At 39.1% G+C, this 21,085-nt stretch overlaps 2 protein-coding genes across 6 annotated transcripts in view; one reads left to right on the top strand and one right to left on the bottom strand.

Moving 5' to 3' along the window:
• The window catches only part of rnf44 (ring finger protein 44), a 17,213-nt gene extending 14,071 nt beyond the window's left edge, over positions 1-3,142 (bottom strand). For 2 of the 3 annotated variants that reach the window (XM_086013534.1, XM_086013537.1), the window contains exon 1: positions 2,848-3,142. The gene's annotated coding sequence lies outside the window, so the exon portion shown is untranslated. Of the gene's footprint in view, positions 1-1,505; positions 1,942-2,847 lie in introns of those variants that run through there. The other variant, XM_086013536.1, reaches the window with a different exon arrangement.
• Positions 2,080-21,085, top strand: cdhr2 (cadherin related family member 2). 3 transcript variants are annotated; one of them, XM_086013530.1, is made up of 32 exons: positions 2,080-2,245; positions 6,583-6,665; positions 7,498-7,554; positions 7,640-7,699; positions 7,781-7,920; positions 8,023-8,073; positions 8,149-8,238; positions 8,522-8,611; positions 8,709-8,831; positions 9,842-9,988; positions 10,108-10,183; positions 10,650-10,759; positions 10,870-11,091; positions 11,168-11,317; positions 12,452-12,616; positions 12,703-12,764; positions 12,845-13,088; positions 13,645-13,884; positions 13,968-14,037; positions 14,110-14,694; positions 15,199-15,270; positions 16,436-16,485; positions 16,558-16,709; positions 16,804-16,900; positions 17,006-17,094; positions 17,297-17,368; positions 17,565-17,700; positions 18,629-18,750; positions 18,827-18,940; positions 19,037-19,120; positions 19,330-19,393; positions 19,471-21,085. In XM_086013530.1, the coding sequence occupies exons 3-32, from the start codon at positions 7,500-7,502 to the stop codon at positions 19,621-19,623; spliced, it is 3,885 nt and encodes a 1,294-aa protein (XP_085869656.1). In that variant the 5' UTR covers positions 2,080-2,245; positions 6,583-6,665; positions 7,498-7,499; the 3' UTR covers positions 19,624-21,085. The 3 variants fall into 3 exon arrangements, with proteins under 3 accessions (XP_085869656.1, XP_085869655.1, XP_085869657.1); XM_086013529.1 differs by having other exon boundaries at positions 19,468-21,085; XM_086013531.1 differs by lacking the exons at positions 2,080-2,245; positions 6,583-6,665; positions 7,498-7,554; positions 7,640-7,699 and having other exon boundaries at positions 7,848-7,920; positions 8,023-8,062; positions 19,468-21,085.

Below are 21,085 nucleotides of genomic sequence, written 5' to 3'. Positions count from 1 at the left end.
AATATTTTTTGGGGCATTATATTGCTTGTGTTGTTACACATGTATTTTGTTAACATACTTGCACGTTCATACAGGACATGTACCGTAGTCGTTTCCCACATAAGGAAATTCTGTTATGAGGAAAGATTGAACAATGCAAATATGATTCCTTACTAGAGAATACTTACTGTATACCTTGGACTGGTCACCAGCCAATCACAGAACACTTACAACCAACCATTCTCATTCACGTTCCTACCAACTGACAATATAGTCAGCCTTGCATGCATATTTTGGAAATGTGGGAGGATGTCGGTAGAAAACGAATGCCTGAAATTAAGAACAAACTGGTGTACTTTGTTCATAATAAAATAAAACCTTCAGTCTGACCCACTAAAATACACCCTGATTGGCATCATGGCAGGTCTCATCTTTGTGCTGGTTGTCATCACTTCAGTGATTTGCACTTATAGAAAGCATGTTTACACTTATAGAAAGTGTGTACTTTGAAAGACTAAGGGCCATTCACTCATTTATTGGTCTGCCCATGGTGCTCATCAACTTGCTTCACACTCCAGCTAGAGGAGGATTCTCAATGGGAGCAAAAACCACGAACTCTGCAACCACATTGGTTTCTGGCAACCTTAAAAGTGGCCCAATGATGTTATGTACCAACAAGTACTCCATGGAGAGGTCAGAACCACAGGTCCTACTACAATAGAACTCAGCCACTAGCAGTGAACTGTAGAAAATTCACCTCATTTTCACGGGAAACATTCCACGCAGAATCTTAGAAGTGAGGCTGACCTCAGCCCTCTAGGTATATTCACTAAATTCAATTTTTCAAAAACAACAAGGACAATATTGCTAGTTCTGTAGGTGACAAATTAAACATAATAAACAAAAACAACAGACATACAAAATAACAAATGAAAGCGCTCAAACTGCCCAAGTTTAAATCCAGTAATTGTTAAAATCTGCAGTACTATATTCAACAACTGGAGTACAAAATAACACTACTGAAACAACAACAACAACAACAAAAACAACAACAATGACGACAACAACGTCCTGGGGGCATATATAGGGGTCGCTGTTACATGGCTGAACAAAAACATGGAAGCCATGTGCTCACAAGACAAAGCAACAACAAAAGCTGTAGCGGTGCTCGTCTCGCTTTCATTTAACTCCACTTCACTGTTACATTGCTTTTTCAGAGTATCGCATGCACACACGAACGGCTGTCTTGAAGACAAGACCGCGGCGGTAGCTGAGAGCTCCTTTCTTCCTGGGACAAGTCGACGTCCCCTTTTGAAGGAGAGATGAGCTAGCTACGTTAGCAATGCTATGCTAACGCTTTGTCCAACGGGCTCGGAGCAAGGACAGCCGTCAGGCAAATGCGTAACCACGGGGCATTTCAAACAAAAAACAAGGGTCTCACAAAAAGAGTTGCACAGAATAGAAGCACACACCCGGTATGGACGGACCGAAGTCATAATATGAGTTAGTGTAGCTGGAGAGCTTACTTTCGTGGCTAGTTTGTGTGCTCCGTGAGAAGGGGAGATGACAGGTGTTCAAGCTTGCAAAATGCCGTATCCCATGCACTTATCCTTGTGCACGACAGTGCTCAACCTACGTAAGTGTCTGGATACAACACCGTCCCTCGAATTTAGTCCACAGCCGTTTACTTCTATGTATAAATCCCCCAAACTGCCCGATAGTCCTGCTTGCTAAAACGAGACCGCTATCAGACGCTTTCCTTTTGCTGCGAAAAGGCTACGTCTCCTCAGCAACAGTAAAAAATAAAAATCCACCCGTTAGTGGTAACATATCTTGAGCAGCATCAATGATCCTAAAATACACACAAGTCGTTTTTATACAATCGAAGAAAGAAAATCTCGAATGCCGCGTGCACGCTCCCTACACTGCATTGTTATGACGAAGCCACGCCCCCGCTTTGTATTGGCCAATCAGAGCCTTGCAAACACAGACAGCAGACGTCCAGACACCGATGACTGCGACGTACCAACAAACGTTTGTTTTCCTAAATGGAAACAAAAGATCATAGCGATAAACAAGTGGCACAACTAGAACTGTAACGTTTGTGTGCGCATATTTGTTCAACCGACGTGCGAAAGACAAAAACGGGTTGACATTACGCTGTGCATACTTTGTTTAGGTCATACTTCTGAGTACAGTTACAGTAAAACTGTAATCTGACAAACTCAACACGAATTGCCTGCACGAAACCACTTCATGCTAGCACGTAAGCGTAAAATCATGTTGTTGTTGTTTTTTGTTTGGGGGTGGGGGGCGGGGTTGGTGGGGTGTTATAACATAGCAATTCTGAGTTCAACCGGCAATTAATGTTTGCTTGAGTGTTGTGATTCTCACTAATGGAGGCCAACGGTGTCCTATGAGGGCGATCCAGTCGGTTATGTAATTTTGCACTAGCACGACCAAGAGAGCAAAACATTTTCCATTTCCTCTTAGAACAACATTTCAGCTATGCATTTTGCACACCAGCCAATGTAGCACGGATTGTCTACAATGTTAACAATCAAGGCCTTGTAGCATCGCTGCCAGGCCCATTTTGTGTGTGTACTGTTAATAAACGTCGTCACTGCAAATCAGTACATTCTATCATCTTAAACAAGTAAGCTTTAAACCACGCAAAACTAATCGATGACAGCCTGTTTTGGTTAATGTAAACATTACAACATCGCAGTCGGCAGCAGCAAAACAAGGAGGGGCTGTGCAGGCTGAGCCATATGAGCGCCATAATAACAACACGTCGTAATTTCCAGCCTCAGACAAAATTTCTACTAATTTGCACGCGGCATCTCGTCTGTACACAAACATGATTACCTGATTGTTAATGTGCAAACATCCAATCGCTGATATTTCCCGTGTATGTTCACATCTCGTCAGTCAAGAGCGGTATCCTGGGGTCAGATGTTCCCGCGTGTAACATTCCGTGATTTCCACCTCAGCTGGAAGAAAAAACTTCGCTATAAATTACAAATCCTACAGGACATCTCGTAAGAGCTCGCCGTGTGTGCACACAATGCGACTTTGTGTCTTTGCGGCGCGCGGCGTTCATTCTGCACACGCCATTTTCTGGTTTTGAAAGTCGTAGTCCAGCCCACCGTTGTCGTGTTCCTCCTGCACTTCCTTTAACTGAGAACTTATGGATGACTCTCTACGTGCCTTAAAATAGATCGGAATATATTAGCCGACTAATATATATTCACCGTACCTCTACGTACATTTCAGTACAATCGATCATAAATGCATATGCACTGAAATAATGCAATGAGATGAAAATGGTTGTTACTTTTTTCGTTTCATTTACCTGTGTTTTTTTGTAAAGAGTCCCCCACTTAAAATCACGTCTTTAATTTTTGTAATTGATCGTATTCCAATCGCTTGATCTTTAATTAATAGTTCATATATTCGTGCTGGTGTCTCTGGAAGTCATTTTTCACCTATACGCTAATTAACCTTTGTGCAAGATGGTATTTATTTATGCATGGGAGAAAATAAATACTAATGTAGTTGTTTTATGCATTCACTTGTCTTTGGTGTGTATTAGTACATATGCTACTCGGTATATATGCAATATGCAGTGCATGTAATAGCTTAATAAAGCATGAATGCAATAATTTAAATGGTCCTCCACAAATGTGACAATATCTCTTCTTACCAGAGAATGCAATAATTTACCAAATGTTGCATGTTGCCTTATATCACCGGGCAATACAAATACCAACCCTTCGGAAACAAGCACACAAAAAAAGGCATTTTCCATAATAGCCTGTGTCCATTTAAAATGAAACAGTCAAATTATATATTTACTTAGTTAAGACAATGTTGGGCCAACAGTAGAAATTTCCTGTGGTGGTACTGAAGATAGATTTTTCTGATTCCACATTAACCAATACATATTGCCTTGTGATATTGGTTCCGTTGCTATCTCCGATCACATTTCCTGAAAAATATACAGAAATGTGCTATTCCAATATTGTTTGCAGATTCAAAGATCTGTTGAGAACTACGACCTCAGACAAGAAAGCACTGTGGATCGGGGTCAACTTTTATGCCGTCCTGTTGCTTTGCTGGATATTAATTAGAAGTTCAATATTTTGCACTGCAACTTGCCGTTACCCTCTTAAAATAATCGGTTAAAGCGGTTAAGGAGGAAGTCAACGCAAACATTGTTTTTCAAGAATATGTTCTATGCAAGCCCACTAGTTGAAACAGGGCATTCTGATAAATATTGTATATGTGGAATATAAATTCAGTAACAGGTCAGCCGTGATTGGCCGTTGTGAGCAGTTGTGATGTCATTTTCAGTCGACAGAAGACAAAATGGCCGACCTCAGAGACGGCTAAAAACTAGTGCATTTTGCTGCTTATCTTATATTCCACAAACACAAAATTAATCAGAATGCCGTGTTTCAAATAGTGGGCCTGCTGGGAACACATTCTTGAAAAAAATGTTTGGGTTGACTTCCACTTTAAGTAATTTTTTCAGTTTTCCTTTTCAGAAAACACTTAAGATTGAACCACATTCTGATGATTTTATATGTATTAATAATTTCATTTCAGGCATAAAATTGAATGATCTGTTTAACTAAGGATGCAGCCGATTTTACCAGAGGTGGCCAGCATCCTGAGAAGATGTTTAACCCGTATTTTTTTTCAAAATATGACTTAGGCCATTATTTTAAGAGGCTGACGATGTGATATTTCCATTTGAGCAAGAACTGTGAAATCAGGAACACTGATACTTTCCTCTGTTGCTGTTGTGTGGCTGGGATTTGCATTAAAGATCATGCGAGAGGTCCAGGGACACCCAGAGGGAGCCACTGCTCCTTCCAATGAAGAAGAGGATCGAATGCATAATTGTTGCCTCATGGAGGAGCTGTTTCGCTCTGAGTGGCTAGAGGTCTCAGTTTAGAGTCACAAAAAGATGCAGCGATAGCTTATGTGGCTTAAAAATGTCATGGTATACCCACACTAATTAGGTACTTGAGTTTATTAGCGGGAGGGTGATGCTCTGGGTTCATTTGTTGAATCTACTGTCACATTGGCCTAAACATGAGCTAGCACGAGTGTTGAAAGAATCCTGAAATTAGGTGAGAAAATGTACACAAGGCTTGGGAAGTGGAAACAAAGGGTTAGGTGGAATGAAAGCAGTATTGAGGGAGACAATACGGCCCCGAAATCCGAGTAAAAATAGCAAATAAGAAGTACTGGAGGGAAAGGTTGGACACCCAAGTTAGTTTCATACATTTGGATTCATTGGTTGTGTTTACATGTTGTTGTTCTTCTTTTCCCAAATCACTGGTGAGGTCAATAGCATGAAGAGGAAAGATTGAGTTTCACTTTATTGGAAGGGCTTTCGCAGTCTTTTATAACCACCACACCCTTTTAATTTGTATTTCTATTGCTTGAACAGGTGTGCCAAGAATGTGTTCAGTGCTGAAAGCCATAAACCAAAGTCTATTGGATAAGATTAAGGGGAGAATATATAAATGCCTTCATCCATAATTCTTGTCAATTTTCACATTGTTAATGTAACAATATTCTAATTTGCAAATAACCTTGATAGTGTATCATTTTATAACGAGCCCCATCTGAGGTTACCAAGAAGTTTTTGTTTAAAAAACATGTCTAGATGTAGATTACAAAATAAGACCCAAAAACATTCGGTGGTATTTACCCTCTGTGGTGTAATCTATTCAAATTAAATTCTGAGAGTTCATGCAACATACTGTACATCATTTATTCCTTGGATACAATTGGAGTTAAAACCATGACCATTTGATGGAAGTCCACATATAAGATTTTCTTGTGTCATTTTCTAGCTAAAACATTCCCACTCAGAAAATACAAATTTTGTGTATTAATATTTTAACAACTGTATACTTCACTATATGTACTATTCCTACCTAAAATGGGTAACATAATATAAGTGACTATAGTTTCTTTTCCAAATTCAAATATGTTTTTTAAATATACAAACCACTTTGCATTTAAAAGCTGTCATTTTGTTGACAGATAAACCATACATAAGTTCTATCTCCAAGATCAGACATGACCTGGTAATTGTGGCAAAACAATACATTGTCATAGAATGGTGAAGTGCTGTGCTTTTGTTTTGAAACAAAACGGTGGCTTGTGAATGAAGCCAGTGTGTATCAGTGCAAAGACTGTTTGTGTGAAGCCTATTTGGGAGGACTTTATTGGGAGCAGCTCATTAGGGAGGTCCTCTGAAAAGTGATTCATCAGAATGCTTGAATGATGATACATTTGGAATGGGCCAAGCTTCCATGGGTTTGACCAGTGCAGCCCTTTTGTTGGGGACTACATTGGACCCAGGATGGAACCTTGCCATGCTTGCCTGCTGATAGGGCCCGTCTCTCACGATTTCCCTCCCACATATGTGTGAGAGACAGAAACTGTGGAAAACTTGATCAGATGTCTAGTTTTACATTTAGTGAGATGCTTTGGATGTTTTTATTGCCTCTGCATCTATGGAGGAGGACTGCTGACACGTCATTGGCTCTTGTATGTGTTAATGATTTATATTTATAGGGGCAGTTATCACGAGGAGGAAGAAGAGCCAAAGGTCTCCTCATAACATTGGAGGGAGAAAAGCCTTCTGTGCGTGTTGCCAGGTAAGTTGGTTGATTACAGCATTTTCAAATTATGTGCGATCAAGTGCTTAAGATGATGTTCCAGAATCTATATACATGTGATATGATCAGAAAGTCGCTAAAATTAAGCTAATTAAATCATTGTTCATCCTCAAAAATCATTATTTATAGACAGATTGCATTTGGTTATTTGTTATATCCAACTAATTATTAATTTGCCAGTGATGAATTGATATGATTTTACCCTTAAAATTCAATGAATGCTTTTGTAGCAAGCAATTTGAGATTTTTAAAAACAGATTAAGTTTAATGGCAGGTTTCATTGACAGACCCATTTCACCATCAAGTCATGGACAATGCTTATCTCAAGTCTGTTATTGAACATAGAGGTGACACAACAGCGTTAATAAAGTGATTGCAATGGCTAGACATGCTTTCTATCCCTTTTAAAATCCTATAGGTCAGTGAGGGCAGGGTTTCTTGACAATTTGAGTTTATATAAATACGTATTTTTAATATCAGTGTGTATGTACTTATAGAGACAGACAACCATTCAGTCACTCTCGCGTTCATACTGTCACCACCAGTGACTTATTTCATTTACAGTATCATATAATTATAGTTTATATAATATACAATATGTCTGTCACAATTCATTACTCAGTTCTCAGTCTTTGTACATGTTTTCAGCAATCATTTGTAAATGTGTAATGATTTAGAAACAAATCTCTGGAATTAATTTATAGTGTCTTTAAAAAACAAAAAAGGGAAACAAATCCTCTAACTGACATACCACTATCAGCCATCAAAAAGTAGCCCAAGGAGGATTATTATTGTCATTTTATTTTTGCAGCCATGGAGTGGATCCCCGGTGGCTTCCTGCTGTTGTGTGTTGTCAGCCTCATCAATGGTGTGTATTGGTTAATTTACTTATTATCATGAGAACTCTACAGTAGCTATACATCACTATTGAGAATTTTGTGTTTCTTTAATAGCAAAAAGCAGTCCTACAATTCACACTACAGTCGCTAGAGTGTGCGAAGATACTCCTACTAGTAGGTTTTCCTACATTTGATTCCCTTTCTCCACACAGTTGCCCTGCTAGCTTCTAACTGTTAATCACCACATTTTTACAGATGCTCAAGCATTCAAAATAGATGCAACAGATAAAGATAATGACCCACTGATATATTCACTCTATGGGGAAAATGCCGTGTACTTCAGTGTTGACAATAAGACCGGAGATGTGATTGTTTCGAGGAAGCTTGATAGAGAGGTATAATTTCTTCTTCTTCTTTTTTTTTTTAAATGATCATACTTACAATTAAATTAAATTGGGTTTTGTAATACCAGGCATTTTGTCTTTTTTTTCTTCTAGATTCTTGATTTATTGGAACTTGGAATTTCTGTTTCAGATGGTGACTATGTTGTGAGTAATTCGAAGACGTTTTAAAAAAAATCAGTTCGGTATCACATTAATGGAGCGTATTACACACTGTTTCAGGTAAAGAAAGAAATAACCATACTTTTGAGGGAAGCCAATGACAATAGACCCATATTTCAAGATTCTAATTTTGACACACCAGTGAGAGAGGTTTGTCACATATCTTTAATTGAATTATCTTAATTATTATCTATTTTTTATGACAATAACAATAGATTCAATTAGCATGTATATGTAATAGTGTTTGTGTCTGTACCAGCCTGATGTCTCAAATACTCTAATTACACTGCATGGTGAGTTATGTTCACCAATCATCTATTATATAAGCAGGGATGCTGTTATTTTATCACATTATTATAGCCATCATTAATCATCGTTAAAAAATGTACATAATTGTTAACTGATATTCCTCCCCCTCTATCCTCTTTCTTAGAATACTCCAATAGGTACAAGTCTGTTCAAAGTGCTGGCCACGGACGATGACATTTCACAAGGTGGTCAGGTTAAATACAGCATTGCTGATGTGAGTATCATCCTTAACTTACAGTACGTCTATAATAATAATATTCTACAGTTTTCCATAAACTTCAGTAAATCGCAATTTACACTTTATTTTCCAGGTTAACCCGAGCAATGGATTGAGTCTCTTTAGTATTGCTCCCACAACCGGTGAGGTCACGTTGACTGGGACACTAAATTACACGGGACTGAATAGTTATTATCGGCTAAAGATAAATGCAACTGTGAGTATTCATTTTATTGGTTGGATGTTATTGTAAGCCATACAATTACGTAAACGATACTAAAAAATAAAAATGCAACACTTTTGTTTTTGCTCCCATTTTTTACGAGATGAACTCAAAGGTCCAAGACTTTTTCCACATAAACAATATCACCATTTTGCTCAAATATTGTTCGGAAACCACTCTAAATCTGTGATAGTGAGCACTTCTCCTTTGCCGAGATAATTCATCCCACCTCACAGCAGGGGCGGAGCCATGGGTGCGCCTGGGTGTGCACAGGTCCACCCAGACTGACAGGATGCCCACCCAGTGAGATTCATGAAAATAATCTATACTTAAACACATTTTTTACAAATTATTGTTAAATTATTTTTGAATGTGTGTTTTGTTGTTTTTTTATTTTATTGAATATTAAGAATGGCATAATTGTGGTTGTCTAAGGAACATCTGAACTTCATATTATTCAGATTGTCATTTTTTTTTTTAAATATACGATGTGTCGGGACAGAAGGATTGTGCTCAGTAAAAGAAATATACAGGCCCACCCTGATTTTTCCAGGCCCACCCATTTGCCACGTTCTGGCTCCGCCCCTGCCTCACAGGTGCGCCACATCAAGTTGCTGATTAGACACCATAATCCATGCGCAGGTGTGCCTTAGTCTGCCTAGAGTAAAATATTACAGTGCAGTATAGTAAATGGGAACATCAGCACATGCATTGAATATTTAACCTAGCCATTTGATTCACCGTATATAAATTGGTGTTTATCTTACATGTGCATTAATTTGAAATGTAATAGATTATATTCCTTTAAATTGTAAAGACAGGCGACACCTTTTCATGTCCCACAACAATTCTTTCGTCTCTTATTTGGGGAAATACTGAACATTACATTTAATCTTTTAACAAAGAATAATATGGCTTTACCACCCTAGAAATATCTGCATTACTTTCTAAAAGCAGTACAGTATTCACAACAGAATGTTGACTTTCTACATTTGCCATTACAGGATGGTGGGGGCAGTTGTTATTACAGTGAAATAAATTATCACTCAAACATGGCTTATTACTTTGTGACTGTTTTGGATGTCCCGGATCTCGACCCCAAATTCTTGGGCCTTCCCTACATCGCGAATGTTGATGAAAATTCTGCGGTGGTGAGTTCCTGCTCATCAGCATATGCATTGAAAACAGGAGCCATGCTTTCAGCAGTATTGTATTCTATGGTCAGAGACATTTTAAACTCTAACCTAAAAATGTATTTTATTTCTGATAGGACCATTCTTTTTATGCCGTAACAGCCATAGACCAAGACACAGAAATCAATGACAGGATCATTTACAGCATTGAAGGTGAGGTTTGAAAAAGTATTACAGTTTGCTTTCAATGAAGAACAGTGAATTACAATATCAGTCAAACGTTTGGAAACACTCTCTAATTCAGTGTTTTTTCATTATTTAAAAAAAAAAAAATCCTGAATTGTACATTAATACTGAAGTCAGTGACATGATGAAATGTTGATGGAATTGTATGGTAAACAAAAAATGTTAATCAGAACAGAATATGTTTTGTAATTTAGATTCTTCAAAGTAGGCATTTTATGCCCAGATAACAGCTTTGCACATCTTAGTATTTTCTTAGTCACCTTTATAGTGGATGATGCTATATGGCCTGGAATGACTTTCACTTCACAGCTGTGCATTATCAAGAGTGAATTGAATTTCTTGATCACTTAATGTGTTTGACACCACTTGATTTTGAAAGTGTTCCCAAACTTTTGACTGGTACTGTATATGTATTTCCCCCAACGAATGACAGATTTCACTGGAGATGGCCCCTTTAAAATCTCTAGCGATGATGGCATTATTTCTGTGGCATCGGAAATTGACAGAGAAAAAATGGGTGATAATGTTGTCATGATTATCAAGGTATGTGATGTTTAAAGTTATTAGTAACATAACAATGGAATTTGCACAGCCACCAGTTATCTTCATTGATTAGATGATCTATTATATGTCCACATGCTTTGTGACTTTAGGCCACTGAGTCCCAGCCAAACATCCACGGGGTATACGCCAGCACCACAGCGTCAATACAGATCACCATCAATGACATCAATGACAACAAACCAGAGTTTTACAAGTGCGAAGGCTCAGGAGAGCTGCAAGTCTGTGATAAAGCAAGTCACTTTGAAGTGGACATTGCTGAGCACTCACTAGGAAGTGTTCCCATTAACATGATGGTCAAGGACCCAGACAAGGTAACGACTTCCTGCAGGGTCTGTTTCTCATAATTGTGCTGATGGTCAAATAAAACCCTATTTTGTCATTTCACAGATTAAAAGCATTCATCTAACCCTGGAGGGAGCTGACAAGGACGTGTTTTCTGTCGAACCACAATTTTCTAGGGCCGACAGCGTTGTTCAACTTGTGGTCAAAGACCCGCAAAAACTGGATTATGAAGAAACACATCAAATGGTTGTAGAGGTAAGTAAGCACAAAAGACACAAACAATGACGAGGATAAGGCGATGGCATTGGAATATTTGGTTGGACACTTAGTAAGTGCTATGATCTCCCAGCAAAGCTGCATCATTCATCGTCACATCATCACTTTTCAGTCTGTGGTCTGACCTCATCATATTTCAGAAAAAAAAGTGTTGGGACTGAAATAAATTAGAAATGATTACCAAGCGTATACTTTCAGAATAAGATGCACATTATATAAGTTAAAAAAATAATTAACCATTTAAAGCGGAAGTCAAACCCCCAAAATTCTTTGGAATAATATGTTCTATACGCCTTCACTAGTCTAAACGTGGCATTCTGACTAATATTGCGTTTGTGAAATATGAGTTAAGCAACCAAATCCACCTGTTTTCAGCCATCTTAAGTGGAGGCCATTTTGTCACTTCTGTCAACTGAAAATGACATCACGCGGCTCACTTGTTTTCTGAAGCTGAGCCATGTTTTGTTGTTACCTGTGCCCTGAGCAACTGTGGTGTCATTTTCAGTCAACAGAAGTGACAAAATGGCTGCCCCCTGAGATGGCTAAAAACGGGTGGATTTTGCTGCTTAACTCATATTCCACAAACACAAAATTAATCAGTATGCCATGTTTAGACTAGTGGGCCTACATAGAACATATTCTTGTCAAGAGTTTTTTGGGGGTTAGCTTCCTCTTTAAATGATTAAAAAAAAAAAAAATACCGTACATTGAAACCTAGTTAGACAATGCTAAATGTGATTAATCAACTTTGAAAAACAATGTCCCATGGAACCAAATCTAATAATAAAAAACAATCCTTATTGAGTCAAACAACCGCTTGTAAAGAACAACCAATGATTTAAGTCGCATTTTAACAGTCTTTACAGGCGTGCAAGTGTGAAAAATAACTTAACCACTGAATAAGAATAACATAAAATGATTACTCACCCTTTTCTTTTGTGGGGCATCACAAAAAACATCCATTCTTTATCTGTACCGCTTATCCTCACTAAACAAACAAAAGAAAAAACAAAAAAGGCACAGAATTTTGGACACTCCTCTAAGACAAATGTATCATTTTTATTTTTCTTCTCATTTGATGTGAAATAAGGTGTTGTCTGTGTCATGCCACAGGTGATTGCCAGCGATCCAGGAGAAATTAGCTTTGTCTCCACTGCCACCGTTACGATTATGATCATTGACATCAATGACAAAAGTCCCAAGTTCCCAAAGGATTCTTTCTTAAACTTGAATGTGACTGAGCACTCTGACGTTGGCACCGTAGTGGCTACGATCACTGTAAGTCCTCTGTGCTGCAACTCACTTGGAATTTTCATGTAAGATACTGTAGGGATGGTCAAAATTAAGATCGTCTCTATTTACAGGCTGATGATCCTGACACAATGGACAAAGACAACATCACCTACATGCTTCTCCCAGAAAGCATGTATGTCTCGGTCACGCTTGAGTTACTTCACTGGAGACAATATCTCATTTTTCTACTCTTTCAAACTATCTGTCTTTCAGACTCGCGTATTTTGACGTGGAGCCAAAGACGGGTGTGATTTATGTGAAAAACAAGACGTTGTTGGATCGTGAAATCAGACCTTTGCACTCTGCCACTCTTCAGGCCAAAGACTCAGATGGCAAGCCTGCCGCCGCGTTATTGCAGTTCATAGTGACGGACATCAACGACCAGCCTCCAGTCATCAACAAAGAATATTATCAGGTGTTTGTTAAAGAGGGTTCAGAGCTCGAACTTCAAGTGGAAGTAAGTGACAATTTTTTGATGAGTTTCTTAAACAGAGTGTTTCTTCATATCTAGGGTTTTATTTGCACAAAACCTGCCCAGTTTGTTTTATGTATGCATTGTTTTCTGCATTAAGGTTTTCTTAACAACGTTTTGTTGGACGGAAAGTAAAAAGAAAAAAAAAAAAAAAAAAGATCAGCCGTGCTGCTGGAGTTAGTTATTGTTGTTTAATTTATTAGAGCACAAGACGACAGTTACTATGACCCCAAGACATCAAGCAAAGTCACAATACCGCAGCAGATGGTGTTGTTGTGAAAAAAATCTTCCTGGATGGGTGGTTTTGGACATACTGTATGTGCTCGCATCCAACCATAACACTGGAAAACTTTTGTCGATGGGGGAGGAAGGGCTGCTGAAAAACTTTGGATCTGTGGTTGGGAACCACTGTTCAATACCTTCATCAATAAATAAACCTTATAAAGCATTTCTATCTTGTATCTTTAAAGTGATATGCTCCAACTAAAATGACCATTCCATTATGAAGGTATTTATGTCTACTTTCCTCCACTGTCAATAGGCGACTGATTCAGATGAGCCAGGCACACTAAACAGTCAAATCATGTTTGCAATACTGCCAAGCAAATACAGCGATTACTTCATCATGGACCCCGAAACGGGAGTGTTGACGAACCAGATCGAACTGGACCGTGAGGCTTTGGATGCTGAGCTGAAGGGCAAAATCGAGCTCAACGTTACTGCCACAGACAAGGGTACGCCTGCCCTGTCAACCATGGTCAATGTGATCATCAATGTGGAGGTATGTGCGCACCAGGTTGAGTTGGAATGCTGAGTTGCACCGCAAAAGTTGATTAACATCAATTATTATGTCATGTATCCCAGGATGTCAATGACAACACACCAGAATTTAAGAACTCCTCATACAAATTCAGTGTCCACGAGGGAGAAAAAGGTCAGTATACCCTGGTCAATTTTGAACTTTTACTGCAGGTTCTAACTGGTAAACCATTTCCTGCAACCATAGGTGCATTTGTGGGGATGGTCCTGGCTGAAGATTTAGACCAAACAACAGACTTTAACCGGATAGCTCTTCGAATCATCTCTGGAGGTTTTGACAGTTTTGTCATTCTCGCCACTTCAGAAGAGCAAGTTTACCTGGGAAATATCACAGTGGACCCGGGAATTGATCTGGATTACGAGAGCGCTCGGCTGAAATACACACTGCAAGTAGAAGCCGCAGATCTGGGACAGAAAAAGGCAGTGGTGACGGTGGAGGTGGATGTGTTGGACGTGAACGATGAAAGGCCTGAGTTCTTGCCTTCCAAGCCTGTGAAAGTGAAAGAAAACACAACGTTGAGCAAGGCTATTGGGAGATTTGAGGCGCGGGATAAAGACGGAAACCACTCGCTGACCTATGAGATGGAGTCCCTCAAATGCAGATGCAACGGCTCTCTGTCACCTTGTGACTGGTTTGTCCTGGAGCCGACAGGAGACGTGCTGGTCAATCCAGAACACACGCTGGATTATGAATTGTGTGACCAGGCCGTAATGGAGGCTCAGGTGATAGATGAGTACACTGAAAAAGGGGAGAACTACAGTCTCATTGCAGGTCTGATCACTTAAAGGCAGGCTATACATACTCACACAGAAATGTGTTCTTGTTCTCAGGGTTGTGACAAGAGAATCTTTTTTTTTTTTTTTTTCCGTAGCTCTAATTTGGGAATTTTTTTCTACTTGTTCACAACACATCTTGGCAGCAATGTTTCCTCATTTGTTATCCGAGAATTTTTGCATGATTGGTTAGGAATTTGAGGTAGTGGTGAAAATGTCATCCTGCTATTTTTGGAAGCGACAGGTGATGATCAGCTGCCTGCTTTTCTACAACACGTCTCGCAAGGAATACAAAAATACACAAAGGGCAAATAATTCATGGAAAGAGGAACAGCGTGAAGACACAAAATGCACAATGAAAATATCGTACGCTCTTGAAAACAAGAACAAATTCCTCTATTCTTGTGGAGTATGTATAGGCCTTTACACTACGTCCTTGAGTTTAAATACTGTACATTAACATTCATCACCTTGCACTGTGATTTTCTTTACAACATTTTAGGGCAAATGGAGATCTCCATTGAAGACATCAATGACAATGCCCCACAATTCCTCATTTCAGATTCTATCTTTGGTGGGTTATTGCCTCTTTTTTATGTGATCAACCTTTTTAAAATGTACTTACATATATTTATAACATAACTGTAATGGCAGAAATTCTGTTGTACCATTATCTTCAATGTTGGTAGTCGAAGGTAGTTCTGACTCGTCCATAGTAGCACATCTTCTTACCCATGATTTGAATTTCTTTGAATTACTCACACGGACTCAAAGTTCCTTTTTTTTTTTTCTTTTCCTGTATTTTAGCCATCTCAGGCGGCGGCCATTTTGCCACTTTCGGTCAGCTGAAAATGACATCACAGTTGCTCAGGGCTCAGGTAACGACCAATCATGGCTCACCAGTCTTCTGAAGCTGAGCCGTGATTGGTTGTTATCTGAGCCCTGAGCAACTGTGGTGTCATTTTAAATTGACAGCAAGTGGCAAAATGGCTGTCCGCTGAGATGGACATAAATGGGTGGATTTTAAGCTTAACTCAGATTCCACTGGTGGAGAAGGATAGAACATGTTATTGTAGAGTAAAATTTGGGGTTGACCTCACTTTTAAGTGACAGTTCCCACTTATTGTCTGTCCATATGTGCCCTTTTATTGACTGGCAACCAGTGCAAGTTGTAGTCTGCCTTTCAGCTGAAGTCAGCTGCTATAGGCTTCAGTTGTGACCTTGAAAAGGATAAGCTGAAAAGAAAATGGATGGATGGATGGATTGTATCAACAAGGACTGAAAAGCCAGTTAAAGGCAGTACAGTTAGACCCTACAAGAAGGCGGAGCTTAAATGGAAACGCATGCCTTGATGAATGCCTTTTGTAGGCCCCAAAAGTTGCCATGTCCAGGGAATAGATAATGTGACACGTAAGAAGCAGACAACATTTGATTATATTCTGGGATTTAATTTTCATCTTGAAATATAGTCATTGATTGGCATCAGTCCCGCTTTTCTGGTGGTCACTGACGTGAATCAGCACACTGATTGATGGGTTCTGTCACGCGGTCTGCATGTACATTGGTTAAGGTTAGACTATATGTAGTGGCTTTCCTCAGTTCCAGTTTACATGGTCACAATAGTAGATGGCACCCTGTAGTTAATATCACTCATGTCTTACTTTACTTACCCAAACATAATGTAAAAATGATCATCTTAATTCAACAATATTGTTCAAAGAAAGTTCTTCCTTCTTTAGTTGTGGTATCAGAAACTGCAAGCAAGGGAACATCAGTTGGGGGAGTCACTGTGAGTATAAATGAAAGTATATATTTGGATCTTGAATGCAATGTAATTACTTTAATGTATTGTTGCTCCCAGGCAACAGACCGGGATACAGAAATTAACGCACAACTTGATTTTAAAGTAAGTGAAGTACAATTTGAGGACATCAACAAAAACATAAGTGGCGTGAGGTCTCTGTTTGAGGCTGTTACCACACAGCAAAAGGACATTTACATTGGGATTATTCAGTGAGTGCAAAGTCAGCAGCTTTTCTTCATGTCTCTTTACTGAGCATTTTGGGTCTTCTCACATACCGTACATCTTCTTGCCTCCTGCATACAGAACCACTGAGGGACTTGATGTCACTTTGAAGGGGAAATATTTGGTAACAGTGTCTGCAACCGACTCCGGCGGCCTCTCCACAAACACTACGCTGGAGGTGAGTGAATCTTGAATCGTCGATCACCAATGAAAAAATATATGCCCGAATACATACCAAACAAGAAGACTTCAGCATTTATAAACTGCCATTTCAACACTGCAGATTTTCACAGTGGACACATCGTATAGAGTTGAACTTCAATTCAGTAAAACACGAGATGAGGTCGTAAAAAATCAACCTGCTTTAATCAGGTATGTGGACAACATTTTAATTCACCGTATTTCACTCTGAACCAAAAGGTAGCAGCATAATTCCAGATGTTATCCCTCTCAGTAAACGACTTTCCTTTGTATGGCAAAAGGGCAACAGGGGTAAAATTGAAGCATAAACACTCTGTCCTATCTTTGACCTTTTTTTTTTTCCATCAAGCCAACCACTTTAATCTCTCTCCAGAACACTTACAGCTGCCACCAAAGCTGTGGTTGAGGTTCTTGCTATCAAGGAGGACACTTCTGAAGAATCCAGGTGAATTATTATTCTTTTATTCACCTGAAATTGACTCGGATCTAAAATTACAGCCTGGTGGGAACAATGCTGAAAATTGATAGCTAATTTTACCCAGTAAGGGGTGCAAGTGTTCTTTTAATCAATAGTATTGTTGATGTCGAACGTCCAACATGCTTTTTTGATGTAAAGCAAGGCCTGCATTATTTTCTCACAGGGCTTCAGTTGGTGCAATAATGGTGGCATATTTTCTCTTTTCCAATGGGACCGCTCTCACTAAAACTGAAGTGGACTTGATGATTTCTGTACCCCAGCACGCTCATGTATTGGACCAGTTAGGCCTCATGTACATTGTAAGTATTGGATTTGTATTGGAAATGTCTCGTTTATTGTATCTGTATTTTTTTTAATAATTATTATTTTTGTGCAAGTTTTTCTTTCATCCTATAAACATCTGACAACAAATAGCATAACAGCAAAGCCCTCTCCATCATGGGTTCCAGGTTCAAGGTTCCACTTTCACAATTTTTTTGTTTTTTTGTTTATAGTTCATAACTCTTTTTTGGTGTAACTCTCCTGTAGATTGGGTGCGCTGTAATTCCACTTTGGACCATTAGATGGCGGCACGCTTACTAGATTGAGACTATACATAACAAAACCAGAAACACTGTATTTCAGCACTGACTAGTTTTAGTTAAAAAATATTGAATGTAATCCTGCTTTCTAAATCGAAATAAAGCGACAGCTGCAGGTTCATGTTGGAATGTCTAATAATCTTTGGGCATGATTATTACTATATTTACTATATGATAAGTTCAGTTTGGTAGTTTGGAAAAATGTATTTGTTTACTGGAAACAGAGGGATCGTTACACTGTTTTGTGTGTGTGTGTGTTTCCATTGAACTTGTCCTCTCAATATATTGTCTTTAAATTTGCTATTTGTGTTAATTATTTTTAAAGTGTGTTTCTAGAGTACGTAAAGCGTTTCTTGCACCATATAGTGTGTATACTGCCTGGAAGGTCAGCTGAAGCCTATCCCAGCTGACTTTGGGCAAAGGCAGGGTGAGCCTTGGACCTGTTGCCAGTCAATAGCAGGGCACACATGAACAAAAAAATCTCCCACTCACATCCACGCATGTGAACAATTTAGTCTTCAGTTTTCCTAACATGCGCGCTTTTGAAATGTTGGAGGAAGCCAGAGAACCCATAGAAAACCCACCCATATATTTAATAACTTCCGGTAACATTAAACTAATGGGAGAATGCTGTGCTTTGTCTCAGACCGATTCATCAGTAAAACCTCCAGAGTCTGACCCTCTAAAATTCATCCTGCTTGGAATGATGGCTGGTCTCATAATTGTGCTTGTTGTCCTCATCACTTCATTGGTTTGCACTCGCAGAAAGTAAGTATTGGACTGAAGGCTATTCATTCATTCGTTGGTCTGCAACTTGCCCTCATCAACTCTCTTCACACTCCAGTTACAGGAGAAAGCTCAAGGCAGCAAAAGCCATGAACTCTGCAACCATGGTGGCATCTGACAACCTCAAAAGTGGCCCTGTGGTGCCAGGGACCAACAAGTACACCATGGAGGGGTTAGACAACACCATCATCCATAACTCAGCCATTGACAGTGAACTGTAAAAAATGTGCTTTGTTCCTCACGCCATGTCATCATTTTACACCGCTAGGGCAAACCCAGTTCTCAATCTCAACATTGACACAGCCATGGTGCTGGATCTGGATGGGGAGAGCTCAGATGTTGACAAAGTCAGGTAAACTGAAAATTGTTTCCACAAAGTCATTTGGTAACACTGAATTGTTCCACATATTATGAAGAATTAAGATTCAAGTGGGATCAACTAAAATGATCGAGTCATTTAATGACATTACTGATTAGGAAGGCTGTCTGTTAACTGACATTATTTCTAAAAAGACTGATTTTACATGTGCTTTTCTCCCTCCACTCATTTCCCAACCCAAGCCTTGACTCCCTGAACTACAGTGATGACATGAACACATCTGAGAAGGATACAAAACCTATTATGGTAACTTACACATTGGAACTCACTTTTGTGTATTTTTGTAATACGGTGCTAATGCTAGAGCTCCTTTTCATCAGCAGAAAATCCAGGAGGAAGATGAATCTGAGGACAACGGGCCCCCAGAGTACATCGAACCTCTGGGCGCGGCTTTGGCCCAGCGGAGCCAGAAAAAAGGTTCAGACAATCACCGAGTGGGTATCAGCAACCCTGCATTCAGCACAACAGACCTGTGATGTGATCGTGGACATCGACCACAGATGTGACCTCTCTGTCATCGCACAACCAAATTGACAATCGAACACAACACAACAGGCCTTGTTGAAGGCCTAAAAACCTCCACAAGAAATGTTGTTGATGCCTTGTTGAGATTCTGTAAACATTTAAAGAGTGGACTGACTATTGCGAGGATGTCTTTCCAGCAAAACTAAAGGAAAAAAAAAAATGACACTGTATTAACAATGTCACAATGCCACATTGGCATATTTACCTATGCATCCTTGTTTGAATAATTTTAACTACCTAAATTCGTCAGTCAAACAAGTGATTTGACTTTTATCGCCATGTTTAGGAAATCCTCTTTCTGTAAATGAAATCTGAAATAAGAATAATTATCATATTTATTGTCATGATAAAACACAGTTCATACATATACATGAAATGTATCTGCATTTCCCTGTCACTGTACTGACACACATGAGTAGGCGGCGCGGCCGGGGAGCATTTTAGGTTCTGCACGCCAGCCTCTGTTCTTCACCACTCAGCTATGGCTGAGTTTGAAGTTTGCACTTCGATCAATCTTGACTGTTTTATTTCAAATCCTTTGTGCTGTACAAAAGGCAAAATTCGCAAACCCATGTCACTGTCGAAAATAAATCTGGACATAAGTGTAACTACTAATCCGACTGTCGGAAGAAAAGTTACTAGTGCAGAGGTAACCAAGTCCAATCCTCAAGAACCCCTATCCAGACTGTTTTACAGATAATCAAATGATCAGACTTGTTATCACATTTCTACAAAGTTTGTTGACTAGCTGATCATTTGAATCAGGTGTTTTGGTGGAGGGAAACATGGAAAACCGTCTAGATGGGGGCTCTCAGGGGCTGGACTTGGGCATACCAGTACTAGAGTATCAGAGAAGCAAACTTTCGATCTCAAGTTCAGTTGGCTCCCACGTAACACTTGATTTGTTTTATATGCCATTTTCATCAATCATTCATTTTTCAACCCACTCCTACTACTTCCTGTAAACTTGGGAAATAATTATATCCTGTCTACAACTGTGGCATTGATCTTGCTTTGTCACAATATTCCTTTAAACTGTCATCACACTCACGTAATTAAGAAGAGAGAAATCACTGGAAAAAGATCAAACTTGTTTTGTGCAGACTGTAAACTTTTATTTTGGTCAATATGTTATGAAGCATCAATTTGAAAATTGTTTTGCTTTTAAATGAACTGCGTCATCAGTTAGAGCAACACCCGATGCAGCTGATGCTACCCTTTCACATAAAAAAATGTGTATTGCGTTGCCTCAGTGGACGACACGAGATTGTACGTCTGATAAAATGTGTAAATATACCTTGTTTGCTGGTGTTTACATTGACTTTTTGAGACTTCATGCAGCGTGAGCTCATTACTAGAAGCATAGAAAAAATGTCACATCTATGAATGTATAATAGTGAAATAAATGAATAA

This window comes from Filicampus tigris, chromosome 2 (genome assembly GCF_054856515.1).
Source record: "Filicampus tigris isolate MCC_2025a chromosome 2, RoL_Ftig_1.0, whole genome shotgun sequence".
Taxonomy (NCBI): Eukaryota; Metazoa; Chordata; class Actinopteri; order Syngnathiformes; family Syngnathidae; genus Filicampus; species Filicampus tigris.
The sequence above is the reverse complement of the archived record's forward strand: the minus strand, read 5'-3'. Positions and strand labels throughout refer to the sequence as shown.

Coding starts and splice junctions, on each gene's coding strand:
- cdhr2 (XM_086013529.1), top strand. CDS start 7,500: ATGGAGTGGATCCCCGGTGGCTTCCTGCTGTTGTGTGTTGTCAGCCTC. Junction 11,092..11,167: donor TGGTCAAGGACCCAGACAAG/GTAACGACTTCC, acceptor GTCATTTCACAG/ATTAAAAGCATTCATCTAAC. Junction 17,369..17,564: donor GACACTTCTGAAGAATCCAG/GTGAATTATTAT, acceptor ATTTTCTCACAG/GGCTTCAGTTGGTGCAATAA.